At 34.0% G+C, this 11,853-nt stretch overlaps 1 protein-coding gene across 6 annotated transcripts; it reads left to right on the top strand.

The window, feature by feature from the left end:
- Positions 1-1,016: 1,016 nt before the first annotated feature.
- On the top strand, positions 1,017-7,772 carry LOC147517972 (soluble inorganic pyrophosphatase 4-like). 6 transcript variants are annotated; one of them, XM_086590000.1, is made up of 12 exons: positions 1,409-2,550; positions 2,707-2,814; positions 3,015-3,080; positions 3,157-3,277; positions 3,423-3,504; positions 5,357-5,420; positions 5,590-5,652; positions 6,081-6,154; positions 6,434-6,536; positions 6,634-6,683; positions 6,762-6,820; positions 7,551-7,772. In XM_086590000.1, the coding sequence occupies exons 1-8, from the start codon at positions 2,542-2,544 to the stop codon at positions 6,096-6,098; spliced, it is 531 nt and encodes a 176-aa protein (XP_086446126.1). In that variant the 5' UTR covers positions 1,409-2,541; the 3' UTR covers positions 6,099-6,154; positions 6,434-6,536; positions 6,634-6,683; positions 6,762-6,820; positions 7,551-7,772. The 6 variants fall into 6 exon arrangements, with proteins under 6 accessions (XP_086446128.1, XP_086446127.1, XP_086446126.1 ...); XM_086590002.1 differs by having other exon boundaries at positions 1,017-1,560; positions 2,469-2,550; positions 6,434-6,820; XM_086590001.1 differs by having other exon boundaries at positions 1,384-1,522; positions 2,469-2,550; positions 6,434-6,820.
- Positions 7,773-11,853: the final 4,081 nt, after the last annotated feature.

The following is an 11,853-nucleotide window of genomic DNA, read 5'->3' as shown; positions in this document are numbered from 1 at the left end:
AGGGTATAGTAGAAGAAATGAACCCATCGACTGACGAATTAATTTGATTTTCTTTACCAATTTTTTTTTTTTTTTTTTTTTGGCTTTATCATACAAAACGTGAGAGTGGGACTCACTTCCCCGACAACAGTGGGATTCTGCAAATCTAATTCTGCAAGGTGTGGTCAATTATGAAATGTTGTCGTCATGCAAGTCTACAATTATTCCTAACTTCCTAAGCACATGTTTTTTTTTCTTGCAAACAATTAATTTAACTTTGTTTACTTCTCATCTTAAAAGTGTTTTTTTTTAGGTTGACCCTCAGCCTGCATTAATATCAAAATATGTTTTACAGAACTCCATTAACATCTTCTGCTAGTATTACAACTAGTTTTTGAACAAAAGGTCATATGTTATTGTTTATATTGTGATCTCTCATTTCACAAGACTTGGCTACCAAGTTAGCAGCTCTGTTTGTTTCCCTGAAGATATGGCTAATCTCAATATTTGCAAAGCTTTGAAAGCGGGCTCTGATAGTCTCAACAGCATTTAGGCAATGCCAAGGAGTTGGTTCTAGTCCATTTAGAATATTGACAGCTCTCATGGAATCTGATCGAGTTAATCTCCAATTGAGTTATATCTATCATCTCTGCAGATTTCAGTCATTCCATAATGCCCAGTAGCTCTTTAAGCAAAATAGATCTGTATTTGGAGCTACCATTATATACTCGAAGGACCTGACCATCTTTATCTATAATCACTCTTTCATAATCCCCACACTGCGGTTGCAAAGTTCCATCAGGATTAAGCATAAAAGATCTAGGTTTCTGCCACACACATTCACTGACATTTATGGGGATCCAATCAGTTTGTAGCCCCAAGTAACTTGCCATTCTTCTAGCCTCAGTTGAACCCACTGCATTATTGAGTACTTGCTGCAAGTAATTTTTCATTTTCTTCATAGTATCATGTGCAACCTGTAGGGCTGTGTGTTGCTTGCTTTTGAATCTTCTGTTGTTCCTCTCATTCCATGTACCATACACCACAACACATACCATAGCTCTAATGATTTCTGCTTCAATAGTGTTGTTCCTTGTCTTCCTCATGATGTCATACCATTCCTTATTTGACTCCATCACACTAGGGTTCAGTCCTAGATTTCTCTTTAATTATCACTACACCATTTGGGTGATTTTGCAATATTTCAGAATTTTCATTAGTAACACTTATATAGCCGTTAGGATATTTTTAACATTTGTCTTCCGTCCCGTAACGATTGTAACCGGCACCTAATTTCTGTGTAATAGAAGAATTTATTTGTAACGGTTATTTAGATATTATGTGACGGTTCTCTAAACGTAACCAAATGTGAAAAATTAAAACACCTCGAAATTGCTCAAAAACCCTCATTAACAGACTGAAGAAAAAAACACACGAGGGAAATGAAAAAACTGAAATTGTTTTTGCTGCTGCCATCTACTTATTCTTGTTCTTGAATGCGCATCCCCACCACCACTAATATATCCTGAATTGATGCTTGAAGGTGCGAAATATTGTTTCCAATCACAAAGTATAAAGTGGGTATGGTTTGTTTTAATTTCTATTTTGTTTGTAGCCATCATATTTTTCATGGATTGGTTAATTCAGTGGATTTTATGATGATTTAGGAGAAGAATTGCTTGAATTGTTTTGCTAGTATAAATTGGTTGTGGATAGAGTTCCTGCGTTGTTTAATAAGTTCATAAAATTTGCTTATGAAGAATTTTCATGGGAAGTATGTTGTTCAGGGGCAAAGATATAACCTTTTTGGTTGTTTGGTTAAATATATAATTAGTATGTTGGTTATGGGTTGACAAAAAACACGGTGTTGGACTTAGTTCTTGATGTAGCTTCAATATGTGTGTTGGAGATGGAAGGTTGGATACTTGTATTTGAATGTGGAGGGAATGGTAGATAGTCAAGACAAGAGACACTAACACTTTTTTAAATCAGACCTAGAGTTGATAAGAAACTACTTGGTTTCTGAGGGTGTTTTGATGTTTTATAGTTTTAATGACACAAGTGGTTCCTTCCAGCAGTACCACCAGCCTCCATCTTCATTTTACTTGCTGAAAGATCTGCCATAGTTCTGTGTGTTGTGTTTAATACTGCTCCGCTTCCAATGCCCCTATCATAAGAAGCACCAAGCCTAATTTTAGTGTCCCATTGGTGGTTGTATTTAAAAACAAAATGCTCTGATTATATTCCTATTTGCTGCATTTGCCTTGGCCCACTAACTTAAATTTAGTCAGACCTTGACTTATTTAATATCGAGTAATCGTATATATACTTCGTTGTTGTGTTAGATTTGGTAATGCATGAGTTGTTTTGTTTGTATCTTGATAATGCATAAGTTGTTTAGTTTTAAACTGGAATCATGCCCGCCTCTAATTTATTGTATTAGTAGCATCTTAACAAAGGTTGTGGATATATGTGCTCATTGTGACCAGGAAGGATGAAAGATAAAACTTGACTTGACGTTTGCATTCTTCAACTTGTATCATTTTCTAATTTGCTGCAGTCATGGACCTTGTAAGATTACTAAACTTGCTAAACATTTTCTTACTTTTTATTTTTGTAAAGTGAATTATGAACTGGACAAAGATCGATCAAGGTACTTGTGAAATGTCTTAGTGGTTAACTTCTTGCTATATCACAAAGGTTGATATTTTATATTCATTTAAGCAGGTTGATCGAATACTGTATTCCTCTGTTGTGTACATTCACAACTATGGCTTCATCCCACGTACTCTCTGCGAGGACAATGACCCCATGGATGTCTTAGTCCTCATGCAGGTCTTGTTCTTTTTTTTATCTCAATATCTTAATTACCATATCACTTATGTGCAACCTTGAATAGATGTAGCGTCTTACATACTTGTAAGTGGAATTTATATTTAATGTATTGCTTTTCCAATATATTGCAATGTGGGGGAAATATTAGCTAGGTAAACTCCGTTTTTTTCTTGGTGCCTTAAGTCCTTGACATTTTACAGGAGCCAATTCTTCCAGGAAGCTTTCTTCGTGCTATAGGCATAGGTCTTATGCCTATGATTGATCTGGTATATAATTCCGCCATAGTTGAGTTATATGGGCTTTGAAAAAAGACCTTAGGGATTCTAATGTCAATAAATATAGGGAGAGAAAGACAACAAAGTCATTGTTGTTTATGCCGATGATCCTGAATATAAACACTACAATGATATCAAGGAGCTCCCACCTCATCGATTGGCTGAGATTAGACGCTTCTTTGAAGACTGTATCCTTTTTGTGCATCTTTGAAGAATGTATCCTTTTTTGCACCTATATTTTTTTTAAGTTTTTTTTGGGCATCATCATATTGTCCCGAATTTCTAACTTAAAAGGTTGACATGCATTTTGTTTTATTTAACAATTTTACCCAGACAAAAAAAATGAAAACAAGGATGTTGCAGTGAACGACTTCCTTCCTGCCTCTGCTGCCTATGAAGCCATCCAATATTTTATGTAAGGGCCCTCTTTTCTAAATCACTTGGTTGTATTTTTTATGTGTGTGTTGGAAGAAATGCCTATAATTGGCCATTTCTTGTATACTGATCTCAACCTCACGCTCTGATCATACCCATTTGCTTTGAGGTTCAATCTTGCTATTAGTTCTGTAACTCTTTTCGTGATTACCAAGGTGGTGGGCATCTTAACAGTTATCAATCTAATATAGAATGACATATGAAGCAGTCTATTAATACACTGTACTCATAATTTATATAGAATATTGTCATCTGCGTTGATGAGCAACCATCACTGCATTGCTAGGGTGGCAGGATGTTTATGTGTTTGTATTAGTTCATGAAATGGAGTTAAACCCTTGCTTATTAGTTGATATGCCTCTTTACCAAATCGTTCTCGTAGTTCATTTACGTGTTTTCTTTGACTTTATGAAAGATTTTGTATGCATCATATATCATGGAGAGCTTGAGTGAGGAGATAGGTCAGTTCGATGTACTGGTGAACTGCTTTTTGGAAAGTTTATATGCATCTATATGCTGAGTGTATGAATACTTTTAGTAGTGATGATGATGATGAATAGTTTATAGAATGCTTATGCCAGACCCGAATCTGCACCTAATGTTTAGAAAGAGGAAAAAAATAGAAACAGTAAAAGGAAAAAGAGTTGTCCAGGTATCTAGAAACTCGAAGCACATAGATGATATAACTCATAGTTTCTTTTGTCATTTGAGGACGTGTATTGAATACTTTATGGTAAAATTTTCCTAGCTCACTATAATTGATGGAATATTATTTAGGATCTAAGTTACATTGACACGGCTATGTGTGTCCGTATCCGACACATATACGAAGTGTCAGACATGGCGAAGTATCAAAAACTCAGGTATATTACATACAATATGCGCATGTGTGTCCGACACGGACACGTGGATATGTATCTGACACGGATTATTTTTGAAATATGGCGTGTCCATGTAACATGGTTTAGGATATATAGTTTTTGGCATGTCATTAGCCTTCATTGTTAGGTATGTGCTAGGCTGGGAGACAGAACGTAATTATTTGTTTATTGTTTCTGATGCTTCAAATGTGTGTGGTCTGACATACATGGTTGGGTTTTTTCTTTTGTTTTTTCTAGTTATTCTAGTCTTTTGGTGGCTTATGTAAGGTGAATAACAACCAGAAGGTGCACCAAACTCCTGTCTCCTCTCTTATCATTTCAGCTCTATGTCGTCATAATGTTCCCTTTGTTTGTCTTTTTTATTTTTTTCTTAATAAGAGAACATACAGGGAGTCAGGTTATTTGTTTGTCCACTCCACTCCTAGAAAAATAATGGATTGTAGGCTTGTAGCTTTGGAGAGCAGTTATTTGTTAAACGACATTTCAGTTTCATATTTAACTTTTTAGACGGGATGCTTACTTCAAACAAGTCAGAGTTTCCCTTTTTCAAGCAGGAAGATATGGATATTATATTAGTTGCTTATATGCATATTACTAGCAAAGGATTTATTTGTTTATTTCTAAGTTACATTGACACGGACACGTGCTTGTATCCGACACGGATACAGAGTGTCTGACATGGCGAAATATAAAAAACTAAGGTATATCGCACACAATATGTGTCCGTATGTGTCTGACACAAGCACGTGAATACATATCCGACACAATTTTTTTTTAAATATGGGGTGTCCATGTAACATAGGTTTATTTTTATTTTTATTTGTTAATGTGTGCGTGGAGGGGGGAGGGGGTCTTTTTTTATTTTTATAGTGTTTCAATCTTAGACCTTGATGCTCTCTACTTGCAATCTCTATCAAAAGCATTAACAGAGGATGAACTTGTCTACCTCAGGGCTCAGTTTATGCTTTTGGAACCAAACAAAGATGGACACATATCTGTTGTGAATTTCAGAATGGTTAGTTATTGATAGTTAAGCATGTTATTGTCATGTTCAGATCTAAGTTTAAAGGTTTTACATAGGTTTTAAGTAAATTTGTAAAGGACTTAACTAATTCATAACATACACCTCTATGTATAAGCATTAATTGTTGGTGTTTTTCAACGTATATGTTTAACAATGGCAGGCTCTCATGCGAAGTGCAACTGATGCCATGAAGGAGTCGAGGGCTCTTGACATCTTAAATGTGGTGAGGCCTCTGTATTGATATTAGTGCTAGAACTTTTTTACATTTTTCAGTTCTCAATCTCATTTTTTTTTAAAGTTATCTCCATTGAATGAAATAGTTTTATGAGCTTACAGAAAAATGTGTACGTGTTCTACTAGTGACTATGTGATTGCATTTATTTAGGATTTATTGTCGTTATCGTGTCATTCTATTATGAAAATTGATGGATAGACTAGAAGACCTTTTTCTTGTAAAATAATTCCTATTATTTGTGGATACTTGGTTTGCGCAGTACCTAATGTCATAGATATTGGAAGGCACAGTCATACATATGAAACTGTCTTTTAGAAAGAAACACTTGCATCCAATTTCTCTAGAAACTACACACACACACACTTCCTTGTATGCAGGAGAAGATTATCTATTGAAGTATAACCTCTCTCTTGCAGCTCAATGGCTTGTTATAACATGAGCTCATGGATTACATTTTTAAGGGAAAGTGCAACCGACAATTTCGAAGAAGGTAGTTTTATGTGATTTAATGCCTACTCAAGTATATATAGTTATTAGTTGAATTCTCTATGGTCGGTCATGCACACCTAAGCTTTGGAAACTTGAATTGCTCTCATTGGTTGCCAAAGTGGACAATGCAGTGTAGTACCATCTGCTTATCATGATTTCTTCTGTATATATATGAAATAGATAACAATATCAGTGGTGTGAAATGGTCTCATTGTTTATACTGTGAAAGAGTCTAATAGTACGTCTTCGTTAACTGGTATTTTTTTTTAACCCTTTGAAGGGGTGAAGAAGGAACTTCTTCTGGTTCCTTCTGTTCCTGAATATTCTCTTGCCAGACAGAAGTGTACTGATACCTGTGAAGCTGCTGTCAATGAGTAGATCCAGTGAGTTTCTTGTTGTTGTTGGATTTTTTTTCATTCTATAGATTCATGGGATTTATCTTTTGTTTCATATTGTTTACCTTTTTTTGTATGTATATAGAAATTTGTCTACTTCGACAGGGATAATGTTGCCCTGAGAGGACCAGCTAAGTAAGAAAAGCACCCCATAATTTCTACCTTAGCATTTTTTTATGGAATGTGTTCTGGTTTCTGATTTGATTCATTTAGGCTCTTCAAGGAGGCTAGCAAAGAAGAAAGGGCATACTGAGCAGTTCTTGGAATATCAGGTGTTTGTCAAATATTTTCTATTAAACTATCTTATGTAACAAAATGCTTAAGATTCGTTGTTTTAAGGTAATGTGTAATGGTTTAACTGTGTTACTTTGCAAATATTCAAAACAAGTGAGGAGTCAGGGTAATGTATAATGGTTTAATTGTGTTACTTTGCGAATATTCAGAACAAGTGAGGAGGGAGAGTTAAGCTACAATCTATAGTGATGCCTTTATCTGACAGGAGATGCATTATATAGTAAGCATGTGTAGCTTATTAGTGTTTACACGTGCACAAATTGATGCCATGCATCTGTATTCTCGAAGTGTTAATGTGGACTCATGTTCATTTTTCTTTTTGTTAAGTAGGGTACATATGTTCATACTTGTGTAGATGTCGTATAGTCATAGATGTATACGTAATAGATGTATACAAAGGGAAGTATGTGAATGTGTTTATGAACAACCTCGTCTCATGGCATGCGACAACAACGCGAATGGCTCGGGCAAAAGCCTTTGTCAATTTAGAAGAGGCAAATATTCCTGTGGGATGAGGTGCTTATTGCTCTTTTTAATTTTTATTTATTTATTTTACCCTTAGAACATAATTTGTAGTACAAAACAAATTTTGATTCACTTGATAACATAATTTGAAAGAACATGTGTTATAAGTATTAATTAATAAACTTTAGCAATCATTTTTTTTCTAGCCAAGTCCTTTACACATGCATTTTCTTCATTGTGTAGGGCAAGAAATTTGGAGTTGATGAAGTTTTCTCACTTGGTTGGCTTTAAGATGGTGGGAGGAGTTTTCTCTCAGGGAAGAAGACTTAATTTGTAGTTGTAAGCACATGTATTACTTAATTGGCATGTTGTAATTTTACTCCATTTGGGGTTTAAATACTTGGAAGTTTGGGAGTTATACTTTTTGAGAATTTGATAGTAGCGGAATAAATGTTTTGTTTATTACATGTGTTTTTTGTGAATGAATGTGATGGTTTATGGATGACTAGAATAATTTGCTTGATACATTGTGGAGTGAAGGTGCAAGTTTAGGTGCTGTAATACTGTAGGTGGTGTGCCGGCAATATACAGCCTAGGAAATGTTATTTTTTTTTTAAACAATAAATCATTGGGGGCGACTACACCACATGGCCCAGCACAAAAAAAACCATCGATGGGCAATGCATTTTAGTTCTATCCTAAATCATTAGTAATAGATAATCCGTTAGTAACATTCTAACACTAACAGACAAAATCCCTTATTAACAAAATCCCTTATTAATAAAAATCATAGTGACGCTTATATCCGTTACTAATGGAGGATAAAAATATTTGGTAACCATTATTAATACATTCTAACTATTGAAATTAATTTAAGTAACACTTTATAACCGTTAGTAAATTTTCTAACGGACATTGAGTGTTACTAATTTTTGTTACTAATATTTATCACACATTTGTGCTAACGCAAGATAACTGTTACTAATATTTTTTTATAACGGATGTATATCCGTTACAAATAGACTGTTATGGGGAATATGTGGAACTGGAATTTATACGGTGAAGATAAGGGACATCAAGCAAACTTCAATTTGGAAAGTGACTTTTAATAGAGTAACCTTGGAGGGTGACTATGAACGTAAGAATTTTCAGTTCGAAGGATTACTTTGTGTTCACATTTTAAAGTTTTTTCAGTGTTATGACATCAAAGAGATTCCATATCATTTTATTTTGAAACGGTGGACACAAAAGGCAAACACATATAGAACGGTGTTTGATGGTGGACTAGTGGCCGGTCATGAAGACCATGAACCTTTAAGAGTTGCCCATTGTATCAAAGTTGCTACTCAGTTGGCTTATATATGATGCGTTGACTAGTGTTGAGACATATTCATATTTTATTCAAAAGATGAGTGAAATGTCTATTGGAGTTTCGGAGCTCAAAGAAACTATCAACAAAATGGATACAATGAATAATAAAACACCTCCAGTTGAAGAGTCTATAGTTGATACGTCACAGGTAATTTATTTATTTTTTTTTTTTTTTTTTTTTTTTTTTTTTTTTTTTTTTTTTTTTTAAATCTTTGTAATGATAAACATCTTATTTGATTTTAACTCTTAAATCTTATTTTCAGTTTTTGGTTTTAAATCCGAACATTTCTCAGACGAAGGAGAGGAAGAAGAAAGCGAAGAGAATGAAAGGCCCCAGGGAAGCCTTAGAGAATTCCGGAATAATGTGTAAAGCTTGTAATAAGATTGCTAAGCACCATTCTAGAAATTGTCTAGAAATTTTTTTAAAAAAAAGAGTGTGGAATGACATGCTCGTCGAGTGTGGAAGGACCGTTGGGTTCTTACAGTCTTTTTTTTTGGGTGTTTTTTTTTCAAATTGTCATAATTTTAAATTGACTATCCAGTTTTTTGGGAGCTTATAGTTGTGAATTTCTATTTTGGAGTGAAACATGTTTCTTTCATTTGATGCCCATTTTTCTGGATACCAATTCACAAATTGTGCACACTATTATGACACTGTTTGTAGATGTATTCTTAAATATTTGGGCATGCATCTGACATTGTTTTTGGTTTTTTACTTGAAACAAACTTGTTCTGGAAACATAAAACATACCCCAATTTAGCATGGATTTGTTGTCACTCATGGTTTATGACAGGACATTTTTTGTACTGTGTACGCTTGATGCCTATTTTTCTGTCAACCAAGTTTTAGTGTGTGTTTGTTATGATGGAAACACTATGGAAAGGAAAGGAAAATAAGAGTGGTCCATCTTTTCCATAGTTTTTAAGGCGTTTGTTTACCCATGGAAAGGAAATGGGCTTTTCCATATGGAAACAAATGGAAAAGGTTTAATTTTGTGGAAAGGAAAGGAAAGGAAATAGATAGATAGGGACTTACTACTAATACACTCCACTCAACAATACAATTATTCCTTTCTATAGCTTTTGCAAACAAACATGATTATTCCTTTCCCCAGTTTACCAAACACATACCATTTAAAATTATTTCCTTTCCATTCCATTCCATAGTGGACCACCCATTTTATTTCCTTTCCTTTCTATGAGTTAAAAATTTAACAAACACACCCTTAGATTACAAGTTGAATTCACAGGTCATAGATTACTGGTTGAAGATTACAGGTTGAATTTATAAGCTTGTTGCTGAAAAATTTATGAGAAGACTTTAGGACTTTGGGCCATAGAGTTGCTGCCGCCCCGAACAATTTAGGATAGAAAAAAAAAATGACACTAATCAACTCCAAGTTCCTGCACAGACAACATACAAGAAGCGCACCCATATAAAAAAATAGCATAGCATTGAATTATTTTTTACATCTATCTAATAAGTTAGGGTTTTTTTCTCCCCTACAAGACAAAATAACACACAAAGGATGGTCCAGATCATTTTGAGTAAGATCTAACGGCTGCTGAGTTCGGATCAATTACTTTTATTTGTTTTCGAAATTCTCACTAGCGAAGCCGCCAAATCAGCTCGCTTCACTTTCACTCTATTTCACAACAACACAAAACAGGTCGAAAGAGGAGAGAGCAAAAAAGATAAAAGACGAGAGTGCAAAAAGAAAAGAAGCCCAATTTCTGATTTCGAGTCTCTTCTCCCTTTTTCATTGATACACTCACACTTTGAATGAGGTGCGTTTTTAGTTTGGGTTTTGTAAAACTAAATTGATTAGCGTTATTAAATGTTTGTTTCGTTTCAATTTAAAGTTTAAAATTTGTGTTGTTGTAATTAATAACATAAATGATGAAGAGGGAAATGAGGAAATGTGTGAGTGTTGTTGTAATTAATAATATAAATGATGAAGAGGGAAATGAGGAAATGTGAGTGTTGCTGTAATTAATAGTGTAAATGATGAAGAGGGAAATAAGGAAATGTGTGAGCATATTTTTTTACATTCAATCGATCCTTTTACAATATTCTTGATGATTAAAATGCATGTTCCAATGATTAAACTCATGTAATCAGCGAGATTAGAGACACATCTTCACTATCACGGCAAGATTATAGACACATCTTCACCGCCATCAGAATACAAAGTCGTTTCACTTTAAAACACGGTCAGGGATAGAATAGAATATTAAAAACCCTATATGAAGAATCGAAACGCAAAGATTTGGACTTTTATTAATCGACTTTGAATGACAAGAATTTGTGAATCCGGCCAATCAACTTGATGAGCAAAATAGAATGAAAAACGCAGAGATAACGTATTTTTCTCCATCTTCGCAGCCTACATTTGTTACAATTATGGGTAATTATGCTGTTTTTATTTGTAATAATACTATTATTAGTCTTATGTTAAATTAAATGAGTATGATAATGCTATTAAGTTTTAGAAGTAATTATTGTTATGTATAAATATGAAGTTATATATTTTGGTATGGTTGATCTATGAGAATTGTATTGTGTGATTTTCAGGTTATGACAGGATTTATGTTTTTGAAATATTGAAAATATAAAGGAGATCATGCTGGATTTTTTTATTTAAAAAAAATGATGATGCTCTTAATTGAAGACTCTCTCCCCTTATTTTCCTCATTCTCATTCTGATATGTGTTGAATTAATGAATGTATAAAGATATGTGTAATGAGTTGGTTTGTGAGAAATGAAATGCATAGAATTGCAATCATTAAGCTCACTTAAGTATGCGTATGAAATGATTATGAAGTATAAAACTGTTGGAAATTGTTATATCATCGATCCAATACTACCATAGAGATGGTCTCTTAGGGTGTTGTTTAAAAACAATGTGTCTAGAGTGCCGACTGGCACGGGCATTCACTAGTTACTAATACAGAGCTTTAAGTTTGCAAAACTTTACAAACCTTTCAACGTATACACTGACACACCTTGATCAAATACTTGAAGCTACACAAAACAGCTAACAAAATACAAACTAAGAACACGAACTTCAATATTAAAACAATAAAAAAATTCGAATTCAAAACTACATTCTGGATTATTTTCACTTTCTGGCGTTCTGGAAATTAACAATCTACCACACCATTGACATTTCA

Source organism: Coptis chinensis, chromosome 2, assembly GCF_015680905.1.
Source record: "Coptis chinensis isolate HL-2020 chromosome 2, ASM1568090v1, whole genome shotgun sequence".
Lineage (NCBI taxonomy): Eukaryota > Viridiplantae > Streptophyta > Magnoliopsida > Ranunculales > Ranunculaceae > Coptis > Coptis chinensis.
The sequence above is the reverse complement of the archived record's forward strand: the minus strand, read 5'-3'. Positions and strand labels throughout refer to the sequence as shown.